General features: G+C 48.1%; 1 protein-coding gene across 31 annotated transcripts in view; it reads right to left on the bottom strand.

Moving 5' to 3' along the window:
* Positions 1-8,893, bottom strand: part of TRABD2A (TraB domain containing 2A) — a 63,568-nt gene extending 54,675 nt beyond the window's left edge. For 24 of the 31 annotated variants that reach the window (XR_014234889.1, XR_014234890.1, XR_014234891.1 and 21 more), the window contains exons 1-2: positions 4,687-6,000; positions 3,067-3,197 (exon numbers count right to left, since the gene is read on the bottom strand). Coding sequence is in view for 23 of the 31 variants with exons in the window: in XM_082357233.1 (XP_082213359.1) it covers positions 3,067-3,197; positions 4,687-4,783 (228 nt within the window). In the remaining 8 variants the exon portion in view is untranslated. The other 7 variants (XM_082357228.1, XM_082357224.1, XM_082357232.1 and 4 more) reach the window with 7 other exon arrangements.
* Between the last annotated feature and the right edge of the window lie 3,110 nt (positions 8,894-12,003).

The following is a 12,003-nucleotide window of genomic DNA, read 5'->3' as shown; positions in this document are numbered from 1 at the left end:
CAGGGGTTTTAAAGTGGTTTTAAAGAAATGATCCTTATCTTGTGGAGCTTCTTCAATACATGGAGTTCTGTTCTGACCCAGGAGGGCACCCTGTCTCCCACTCTGGCTACTGACACCTCTCTACCTGGCCCTTCTGAAAGGTGAGTCTTCAGGGCTTCTGATCAGGGAGCTCTTACCTTGCCTTCGCCCACAGGTGAGCCCCTAGGCTGCTGCACTGATCTTAGGGGTGCAGCTGCCCCTGTCTCACACCGACACCCTCAGGGGAAGGGCTATTTGTCTCCATAAAAGAAAACCAAAATGGCTCTACCACCCCCCTTTCACTGTAATTGTGGCCCCTACGTGCTACTAGAGGGAGCCATGTATCTTAACATTCTGATGATTTCAAAGGAAAAAAAAAAACTTAACACCATGAACAGGTTTCTTTTAAAAGAAAAAGACATGTCCCTGGATGACAGAGACAACACGAAGTTCTGCGGACTGAATCACCTCACTGGAGATTTTAACACACGTGTAATCCATACAATGAAACAAAGTAGCACAATGACAGCTTGTGTCATGTGGGCTAAATCCCTAAGCCACGGGCCCCCTCAGCTCTTTCCATCCAGCTCCTGGACCTGAGATAACTGCTCTTTTCCAAGAGGACCCTTCAGCAGACCAGCTGGAATGATATTAAAGTAAGTTGGCTTTAGTTTGCCCTTTTCATTCGACAAATATTTATTTAGCATCTACTATGGCCAGGCACTCTTGTACGCACTGGGGATGCAGCAGCAAACAAAAATTCCTACACTTATGAAGATTGGGGCGGTGGGGGGGGGGACAATAAACAAACATTTTTACCAGATGGTGGTTAAGTGCTACACAGGAAAATAAAGTCGGAAAAGCAGATAGGAGGGTGGGGTGGCCGGGGAATTGGGGGGTGACATAATCTTTAATAGGTAATCGGGAAGGGTCTCATAGAGAGAATTTGAGCAAAGCCTAGATGGAAGTATGGGAGCAAGCATGTGGATATCTGGGTGAAGAAACAGCAAATCTGAAAGGATGCTAGCAGGAATGGTAGAACACTCCAGAATTGTGTTTGAGTGTTGATAAGGAACAGACTCAACCTGTGTGTTGCTCTGGGTAAAGCCTGCCTTGTCTGTGGCGGACTTCGGCTCAGAAGACCTCTCTAATGATTAACGAAAGTTGAAAACCAAGCCAGCTATCAAGCCACAGTCCTTCCAGAAAGCTACAGGAAGCTGCCACACCGGATGGGAGGCTGGATTCCAGAGCCTCACTCTACAATCTCAACACCTCAACCCCCTGGGGGACCCACCCACAGTGCCCTCTACAGCCTGCAGGTCAAGCAGACAGCCCTGCCACTGACTGACCTTCTGACCTCCACACAGGACAAGGCAGTTTGCCCACAGAATAGAACATTGATTCTCAAAGTGTGGTCCAGGGACTTGTGAATGTCCCCAAGTCCCTTTCAAGCAGTCTGTAAGATCAGAGCTATTTTCATAATAATACAAAGATATTTTCCTCTTTCATTCTCTCACAAGTGTACAAACAGAATTTTCTAGAGGCTACAAGTCTCTAGATAACATCACCCTTCGACAGTCAATGGCATGTGTGCTTGTGTATTCTTGCATTTTATTAATATTTCTGTTAACCCACACAAGTGTTTTACTATGAGACCAAAAAGTATGAGAACTGACAGAACGAAAGACCCACGAAGACAGATTCAACAGAAGGGAGAAACAGAGACCTTATCAAGACTCACTCGATAATATTATTACGAGTTGGTAATAGATTCGCAAAACTGCAAGGCACTCTGCTTTCATATGAAAGGACGGACTTCTGCCTTGTATAACAAGTCCGCAGCTGCCACACCGCAGCAGAGTTTGGAACGATCCCTGGTGAGGATTTCCCTCTTCGGCCTCCGCGCGTCCGCAGCCCTGGGCGCCCTAGGAACACAGTGCAGCTTCCCGGGCGGCCCTGTGCGCCAGGAACGGCTCAGTGAGGTCACCCTTCTCCCTTGCTGTGGTTAAGACGATGAATAAAATCACGGAGGGAAGTGGACGCGGCCCCGGATGCTGCGCAGGTGTCACCGAAGGTGGGCAGACCCCTGAACTCCGGCACCCGGCGTCCGAGGGCGCTCAGTCTACGATCACCCTCCCCAGCGCCAGGGATCCACAGAGCTTGGACCCACCGATGCAAGCTCGCAAAAGTCAACTTCCACGGAACTCAGAAGAGAGGGACTTCAGACCTGCAGAAAATTCCGAGCGTAGGAAAATTGATCAGGAAATGGAAACGCTCTTCTCGAAAGAGGTTCAGCCCCGGAGACGCCAGATCTGCCGGGTTTCCGTTCGGCTTCTGTTCCTATAGGGCTGGGTGGACACGGGCAGGTCCCTGGGGCTCTCTCACCTCGGCTCCCCTCACCCCAAAACGCTGATGCGAAGATCTAAGGAGGCGCCGGGTGCGTGAACGCTAGGCTGTCAGACCTGGTCTCTCTCTCCACGAACGCGCTCTGTAACCTGGAGCACAAAAGTCCCTCTCTGAGCCTCAGTTTCCCACATCAGTAAAACAAGGGGGATGGCTTCAGCTCCCCCCACATTCCTCCTAACTCAGGCACTGAATAGACGAAGGTTAAATCAAGCAGCTGCTGGGGGCTATTACCATTTCGAAACGAGCAGAAATGAAACGCTAGGGACGAGCAGGCAGAACAAACTTCAAAGTAAATGTGCCCAAGTCCCAGGCCCACTGGGTCTTCGCGGATTCGTCCCTCAAACGCCAGCGAAGCAGGCTGGCGAGACCCGGGAGACCCGGCCCGGAACTCCCTTCGGCTGACGAATGGCGAGGGCTGGGGGACAGGGTCTCGTGTGGCCGGAGTTCTGCGCCCCCGCCGGAAAGGGGAACCCGGGGGCTCGGCGGGAAGCGCGAGCTAGGAGGCGCCGCCGTGCAAGGTGGGAGCCGGGCCCGCTGAGTCGGCTCGGGGTCCAAGAGCACGGGGCTCAATGCGGTTGGGAAGGTAACCACCCCCAGGAGATGCCGGGAGGCCGCCGCGCCCGCGCCCGCTGCGCGCCTTACTCGGGGCTTGAGCTTGCAGTTGGCGGAGGTGGGCGCGCCGCGCGGAGGGGCTGCGCTCGCGGGCAGGAGGCGGAGGGTCGGCAGCAGGAACCAGCTCCAGGGACTCATCCTCCTCTCGGTGGCTCCGAGGCCTGGGGCGCAGAGGGAAGGAGGGACCCAACAGTGGCCTCCCGGCTCGGCTAGCCGGCGGCCGCGGGGCTGCGTACTCGCCCGGCGCCTGCCATGGCGCGCCGGGCTCGAGGGCCCGGGGGCGCTCGCCCACTTCCCCGCGCCTCTCGCCGGCTCTCTCCGCGGTTAGCGCGACCGCCTCCGGGCGGGGCTCACCCGCCAGCCCGGAGGCGGCGGCCACGTGAGGCCGAACCCCGACCCCGCCCAACCCCTCCGCCGCCCGTCTGCCCCGCGCAGAGGCAGCCGCGGGATCCCCGGCCCCGGTCCTCCCGCCCAAACCCTGCCCCGGCCGCCGGCCACCCCGTGAGCCGGCCAGAAGGGAAAAGCGAGGCTCCAGGACTGTCTTCTAAATTCAACCGAAAATCGTACTAGCTCCTGCCCTTACGTCTGCGTTCACGCTGCCAATTCTGAGGGTGGCTCTTGATGGAAAGAAATAGACCAAAGAAATAAATGAAAGGCTATTTTTAAAGGCAAGTTCATGTAAACAAAGGCAATCGCAGGGAAGTTTTGTCTGTAAAAGAGGGAACTAGTCAGTGTGTGCATTCAGTTAAAACCCGGAACCACGAAAGCCGGCAGTCCATTAAGTAAGTGCCCTCTTAAGGGATTTGGGAGAGTAATAGGAAGGATTAACAGCAAACTCGAAGGATTACTGCAAAGATTAAATGAGGACATTTAGGACGCACATAATAGGTCTGCAAAAAGTGGTCGCTCTCTTTCCGCTCTAAACTCCCCAAGGGGTTTTTTACAGCAGTGACCCTTCAGGAAGAAAAAGTTATAAAAGCAACTGGGTGTGCTCGGCCTCTCCCACCTCCCACCCAAGGCCTGGGTGCACTCCACCACCTCCCTTTACAGCCCAGACTCCTGCCCGATTAACTTCTGAGTGGTGTTTAACGGAGCATTCGTAGGCAGGGTATCTTAATTGTTTTAAGTCCCCGTCCATTTTGGGAATGTGATGTAAACTTTGGAGGATCTCGGTGTGGGGTGGGGGGGGCGACGATTTGCTCACAGTGGGAGGAGGAGTTTTCTGAGCCTCCGGTGCCCATCAGCAGTACTTCCAGTTAAGAACCCCAGGTTTTTAAACGGCAAGTTTTTCAAGCTTTCATTCAGGTTTTCCAGATTTGTGTGTGTGTGTGTGTGTGTGAGAGAGAGAGAGAGGGAGGGAGGGAGAGACAGAAGGAGGGAGAGGGGGAGAGAGGGAGAGGCGGATTGAGAGAGAGATCTCAAACTTTTCCCTGTTCTAAATTCGAGTGAGGATTTGCTTTCTGGAGTTGACTCTCTCTCCTGTCTTGAAATGACTCCTTCGTTTCAGCCCGGCGGCAATCATTGGTCCCCAGCCGACCCAGAAGGCAGCCTGTCCGGGTTTTCAAGGTGCCAGCGCTGCCACCTACTGGCAAAAGAAGTTCTCTCTGGTTGTGAGATACAAGCATCAAGAACTCAAAAGGAAGTAATTACCTATTATTTCATACTCTTTCCCCCACTCCAAATGAATTCTCATCCAATCAGCTGTGGCTAGGGGGAAGAGAGGGAGGAATAATGTGTCAGAAAACATGACTGACCTTGTTAGTCTTCTTACTCTTTTCTGTTCCTTTGATTTCTACTCTTACCTTTATTATTTCCTTCCTTCTACTTTGGATTTACTTTGCTCTTCTTTTTCTAGCTTCTTAAGGTGGAACCTTAGATCACTGACTTTTAAACTTTCTTCTTTTCTAATATAAATATTTACAACTATAAATTTCCCTCAAAGCACTGCTTTAGCTGCATCACACAGATTTTGAAAAGATTTATTTTCATTATCATTCTGTTGGGAGTACTTTCTAATTTCCCTGGTGATTTTTTTTTTCTTTGAACATGGATAACTTAGCAGTATGTTACTTGACTTCCAAGTTATGGATTTTTCCTAGATATTTTGTTGTTATTGATTTCTAATCTAGCTCCATTATAATTATACTCTATATAATTTCAAATATTTTAAATTTGCTGGGATTTATTTCAAGGCCCAGAATATAGTCAGACACTGAGTTTGAAATGTCTAGTATATGGATAACTTTGTTTGGTTTGGTTCTAACATTTTTCAGGTGGAGCTTCCTGCCTTAGTCAGACCCATCATTAAGAAAGGTTTATTCTATAAGACACTCAGTGTCCAAACATTCAGTAGAATCACATCTACCCTACATACATTGTCCCCTATCACTCCAGGGCGCTTCCCCAGACCTGGTGACAGGCAGGTGGGCATGGCCTGGTCCTCACTTGTTTTCTAAAGACATCTAGGCTGAAAGTCTTCCTTGCTTCCCTTTCATGGTCAGAAAGGAGATGCTAAAGGTCCCTGTAGCCTCCTCTCTGCCTATCCACAGAGTTTCTGTATCAGGTTCAACTCCCCCACTTGAGTATTGTTCTTGGTCCATACCTCTCACATCCCACTGCCAAAGACTTGGATGTTTCTAATCCTTTCCCTCCTCCTTCTGTTTCTCCTTCATGTACAGTTGATACTCCGGAAACCCTCCTTCTGTCCACCTACTCTTAATTTCTTCCTTTGTGCCCCTACCAATGGCTTCCTGAATTTACACCAACCTGTGAGTCTTGGTCCCTTCATAGCAGTCAGCTGAGGAAATTATTCCCTAGATATCTTTTTGCTCTTTCCCCAAAATCAGATCTTTCCTCAAAAGCAAAGCTTTCAGGATACACAGAGGATTTGCTGTGGCTTCTGCTGCACCTCTGTGCCTTTGCCCTGCCTGGCTCGGCCAGCCTGCAGCCATCCAAGTCCTGAGTCACTTACCACACCGCAGGTTTCCCAAAGTGATCAAAACAGCTGCCTCCTGGTATTCATACTTTTGTTTAACCCCCTGTCCTTGAGTGTGAGCAGGACCTGGGACTTGCTTCTAACCAATGGAATGTGGCAAGAGGGATGGAATGTCCATGGAGTGCCAAGCTTGCTAGAGTCTCTCTCCATTGCTGTCTTTGAAAAACAAGTTGCCATGAGTCCTACAGCCATGAAGAAATGAATTCTGCCAACAACCTGCAAGAGCTCAGAAACAGATCCTTCCCCAGTGGAGCCTCTGCTGAGAACCGAGTCCTGGGAAACACCTTGATTGCAACCTTTTGTTACCCTAAGCAGAGGATCCGGTTAAGCTATGCCGGAACTCCTGACCCAGAGAAACTGCAAGATAATAAATGTGTGCTGTGTTAAGCCACTGAGTTAAAGGTGATTTGTTACACAACAACCGAAAACAAATACACCAGGTGAAGCAGGGTGCCAAGGAATTCCCAGGAGTTCCAGCGTGGTGCTTCACCATCAGGGTGTGTTTTCAAAGTGGGCAGCTGAAAATGGATTTCCTACACTTCTAGGTCTTCAGACTTCATGCATTCCTGGAAGGGGACTAGAGTTTTGCCACACTCCCTTGGTCACCCAAGGTTGGCACCAGAATTTCTAAGTGAGAAAGGGTGGCAATCATCCCAAAGCTGCATTGGCTTAGTCAGTACACAGATCTTGAGAAAGAAGAAACATCCCCTGACAGCCAGGAACTGACCTGGCTCTATCAGTGAGGACTTGGTTGGCAATATCCACAGCCAGGTTGTGGTGTTCTCCTGCTGAACATAAATAATTCACAGAATATCAACATCTGCCAAGGCCACTCTGTGACTATGATGGATAAAGACAAAAACAAGACCACTCCATGATCATGTCACAACACAGACAAAACATGAACATTATCCAAACCACAAAAAGGACTAAACATCCCCTATCCTGACTAATGAGTGACTGCTGCTTCTTTACCAATCCCAGCTCTAGCCTCCATCATTCCCCCCACCTTATAGACAAGATGTATTAAGATGTTGTTATGGGCTGAACTATGTCCCCACAAAATTCATATGTTGAAGCCCATACCCCTGTATCTCAGGAGGTGACTATATTTGAAGATAGGGTCTTTAAGAAGTGATTATATTAAATGAGGCTGTTATGGTGGGTCCTAATCTAATCTGACTGCTGTCCTTATAAGAAAAGGAAAATTGGACACACAATAGATTTGGACACACAGGGGCCCTCAGATTTGGAGGGATGACCATGTTAGGACACAGCAAGAAGGTGACCATCTGCGAGCCAAGGAAAGAGGGCTCAGGAGAAACTAAATCTGCCAACACCTTGACTTTGGACTTCTGGCCTCCAGAACTTGAGAAAATTAACTTCTGTTGTTTAAGCCACCCAGTCTGTGGTATTTTTGTTATGACAGCCGTAGCAAACTCACATAGATGCTCAATCAGAATTACAACCACTTCCTGAAAACATTTAATCTAGAGCAAAGCCCTGCTTCCTTGAACTTCCCCCCAGATCACCTAACAGCACAAGCCAAATCCTATAACAAGCCCTCCCAACACCCTTTTACTGAGATGCCCCACAGTTCCCCAAGGTATGCGTTCTTCCTGGTTGCAAAGAGCAATAAATCCAACTAATTCAACTTCAGGTGTGTCTCTGGTGGTCTTTGCCTGAAGGGTGTTGATAACTGTAGTTCTGCTTGGGGCCACTTCAACCACGTCCCCTAACCATCCCTTGTGCTTCTACTGGTCTTACATCAGACCTGGCGTAGGGAGAAGGTTTCCCATTGTTGGCACATTTCCATTCTCCGCCCCTCCTCCCCCTCTCCAGCCTCTCCCCTCCCCACATCCGCGTGGGTGACGAGGTGCTGAGGTGAATGGTACCTTGGTCCTGGAAACCTGGCACAACTTTGGTGCCAGGTATGAATGATTTTTGACAGAAGGGGCTTAATGGTAAATCAGGATGAACTGAGGCCTCCTGGGAGAGCACTGGAGACACTGTGAATGGTCACTGCTCAGCTAGCTTCTGGCTCTGGCTTACTCTGTGGCCTATGCAAGCAGAAGCAAATAGCTGAATTGCCAGACATTGGAGAGAATTTTTTTTTTCAGAGAGGGGAAGAAAGACAAAGAGACTAGAGACAAAGGAAACTGGAGAAGGCTATTGGGGGGGAAAAGAAAGCGGAGATGTTGGCCCTTGAGTTTTTATGATGTTTTATTGTCCATAACTAATGAAAATTTCAGGAAAATTTAGTAAATTTCAGTAAAATTTTAAAATTTAGTAAAATTTCAGTATAATTTAAATTACACACCAATCCTAGGGAGGTGGGTTTTGGGGTCTCTGATAGTACAGCATTTAGCTTCAAGGGGCCCTGGGGAGGAGAGAAGGCTTCCAAAGGGGAACCAGTCACACACAAGTGACAACAGTCTAAATGTGTCAGTTTCACTAAACTACAAACTTTTTTTAAAGTGACCTAAATGATTGGTGCATTTTTACATGACAAGTGACTGATTGTTCTTTACAACCTTTCAAAAGCTCTAACTTGCTACCCAATGTATGTTTGGTGTGCATTATATTGATATTTTTGTCCCCGATGGTTCCTGCATCCCTTCTAGAAACTGCTACATTCATTTCTTCAACACACTTACTAAATACATGAGCATTTCGATGCCAAGTGAGGGGTCTAGAATGCTGACTCTAACAGACAGGACCCCTGGCCCCATGGACTGCTGCTCTCATCCCAGGATGCTCATCAGACTCAACCTGGGGGATTTCCAAATCTCCTGAGGCCCAGGCCCACTGCTGGTTAGTTACCTGGCAACCTTCTGGGGGACTGTGGCCCCAGCATCAGTTTTTTTTTTTTTTTTTTTTTTTGGGCCGTGCCGCGCATCTTGTGGGATCTTAGTTCCCTGACCAGGGATTGAACCCGCGCCCTCAGCAGTGAAAGTGCGGAGTCCTAACCACTGGATTGCCAGGGAATTCCCCCAGCATCAATATTTTAAAAACAGCCCTGGTGATGCTATGTGCAGCCAAGATCAAGAGACAGACCGACAAAAAGAAAATTACAAGATGGTGGAATGTGTGCAACAAAGGTCCATGGCCACCCATAACCAAGCCCTCCTTCCAGGGAAAGCCTCCCAGTGGAATGTTATCTCAACAGAGACCTACAATTTGAGTAGGAGTTAGCAGGAGAACAGCATTCCAGGGAGAGGGAATGGTGCAGGCAAAGGCCTGAGGTGTGAGTGAGAGTGAGCTAGTTCATGGAATTCAGCCTGGTGGACCCATCAATGGAAGCAGGTGATGGGGAGACGGGGAAATAACAAACACTAGCAGGTGAAGGGCCTGCACGCTGGGCAGAGTTGGCCCCCATCCTCAAGGCACTGTTGAGCACCCAAGAGTCCCAAGCAGAGGAGTTGCACAATCAAATGTGCACTTTAGAAGGATCCCTGGGGCTACAGCGGGGAGGGGGATTGGAGGGAGCGAGAGTGGAAGTGGTAAGACCAGTTAGGAGAGACGATGGGGACCCAGACCAGGCTCTGGCTGGGGACGAAGAAAAGTGAAGTGACATCAAGGAAGTGAAACCTACCACACTGGGTGTGACTTGGATGTGGGAGAGAGAGCAAGAAACTTCCCAGAATCAGCACCCAGAAAGGGCCTCCAGACCACACCCTCTGGCCTCTACTCTGCAGCCACAAGAACCCCAATTCAAAAGTGCTCAGATGATCCTTCATGCAGCAAGAGCAGTAGGGGAAGAGGGGAGGCTGTCTCTCGTTTTCTCCATGCTTAGGAACACCAACTTCTTCTAGATCCCCCGAAACTCCTTTACCCCAGCCTCCCCCTGAAGTCTCTTGAGCTCCCCCTGGCCTTTCCAGACCCCCTGCTAGTCTTGCCCACCCTTAGCAGAGTCTTATTGCCTCAGACAGTTTCCCTTTAGTCCAAAACTGTGAAAAAGCCCAACCGACCTGGAGTCCCACCTCATCTCTGCCACTTATTACCTGTGTGACCTTTGGCAAATCAAGTAACCTCATGGAACCTCAGTAAACTTTAGCTTCTTCATCTGCAAAATGGGACTAATAATACTTGTCTTGCAAAGATGTGAAGATTAGAACTAATGTAATGTAGAAGAAGCCAAGCAAAGGATATAAAACTCAAAAGAGATGATACCCATAATATAGAAAAGTGCATTATTTTTAAAAAGGCAAGAAAGATAAAAGGACATAAGTCTGGTTAGAAAATCTGCAAAGATCATAAAGAGGCTGAAGAAAGAAAGAGAAGGAGGGAGGGAGGAAAGAGAGAGAAAGAAAAATACAAAAGTCAATAGATAAATGAGAAGCACCTCATTAACTTATTAAATAAAAGCAAATTACTTCTGGTGAAGGATGGTGGTCACGGTTGCACAGCAATAAGAATGTACTTAATTTCACAGAACTGTACACTCAAAAACGATTAAAATGGTAAATTTTGTAATGTATATTTTACCATGAGTTAAAAGAGAAAATAAAATATTCTTTTAACAAAGCAAAATAAAACAACTAAGTACATTTTTCACCTCTTAAATTGGCAAAAGTAAAAGCATGCAACATCCAGTAGGAATGTAAAGGCTTTGTGTAAGGCCATTCAGCACCATTTAAAATATGCATGCCCTTTGACCTAGTTCTACCCTTCGGACAGATTCCACTGTAGGAATCTGTCCAAAGGAAATATTGACACATATGTGCAAATACACACACACACACACACACACACACACACACACCACAGTTTGGGAATCACCAAGCTGGACTCACTGAAGCATTAGAACGATAAAAAATCTCAAACAATCCTTACAATGAAAAGTTATGTGGCCATTGGAACGAATGAACAAATGAGGAAGATCTTTATGTTCTGGAAGTTCTTTACGTTCACATCAAACTGGTGACTTCTGTGGAGCGACATCCGTTTTTACTCTCTATGCTTCTGTACTGCTGATTTTTTTAATACCAAGCACAACTTTTATAATTCATTTAATTTTAATGATTTTTTTTTTTTGACTGAATGCTTCTTGAGCACTCACTCCGTGGCTTGACCAGTTGGGAGCATGCCTCCACTTCAAAACCTAACGACCTCCTCATTCTTCCCAGCAGCTACAGAACTCTCCAGAACCGGGCCTGCCTGCTATTTTTCATGATCATAAATAATTCTGCAGGGAATAGTGCAGGGGAGAAAATCAGAGCTGAGGAAACAGTGCGGCTTATCATGCCTATGACTCTGACTTGTCTGTTAGGAGCAGTGGTCCCGAGTGGCTGGTCCCTTCCAAGAGATGTAATGTGCTACCAGCATCCCCAGCCACTGCCTCTCTGCTGTCCTCTGCCGTGACCCCCATTTGGCCCCTGAGACCTCACCAGCCTTTGAACACCTCCTTGGCATCTGGCAACTGATACTTTCACGATGGAGGGCGGAGGCTTCTCGTCCTTGCTTCTTCATTCCTTACCAAAGGTCTGTTGTTTCCCAGAATTGCAGATTCTTTTTGCCACATGAATGGCAATCAATATGCGGCCCGGCCTCACAGACCAATGTTAGTAGCCTTGGTGAGTGAGACTCTCTGCCCGAATCCCCTCTAACCTGCAGGCCATAAGCCATCCTCTCCAGGGGCTCAGAGATCTGCTTTCCTTCTTCCTAAGAACCCTGTGGAACTTCCTTGTAACCCAGAATTCCAGCCCAAGGGTGAGCTTCTTTCCAAGTCTGTATGGACACGCTTAGTCCAAGGACAGAGGTACGTCTACAGAGAAAAATATATTTTACAGTCTCCCAGAAATGAGGCATCAATAAAATTATTTTCTCCAGTTGGTCCTTGTATACACACATGTACAACTTTAAAAAAATACATTCTGGGCTTCATACTTGATATTTTTCCATAAAATAACTGCACAGACATGGACAGTGTCCCCATCTGTCAAGAACCACCCGCTCTTGTTCAGGGAAGC

This window comes from Balaenoptera borealis, assembly GCF_965194805.1.
Source record: "Balaenoptera borealis genome assembly, chromosome: 15".
NCBI lineage: Eukaryota > Metazoa > Chordata > Mammalia > Artiodactyla > Balaenopteridae > Balaenoptera > Balaenoptera borealis.
Note: the sequence above shows the minus strand (reverse complement) of the source record. Positions and strands in the feature narration are given on the sequence as shown.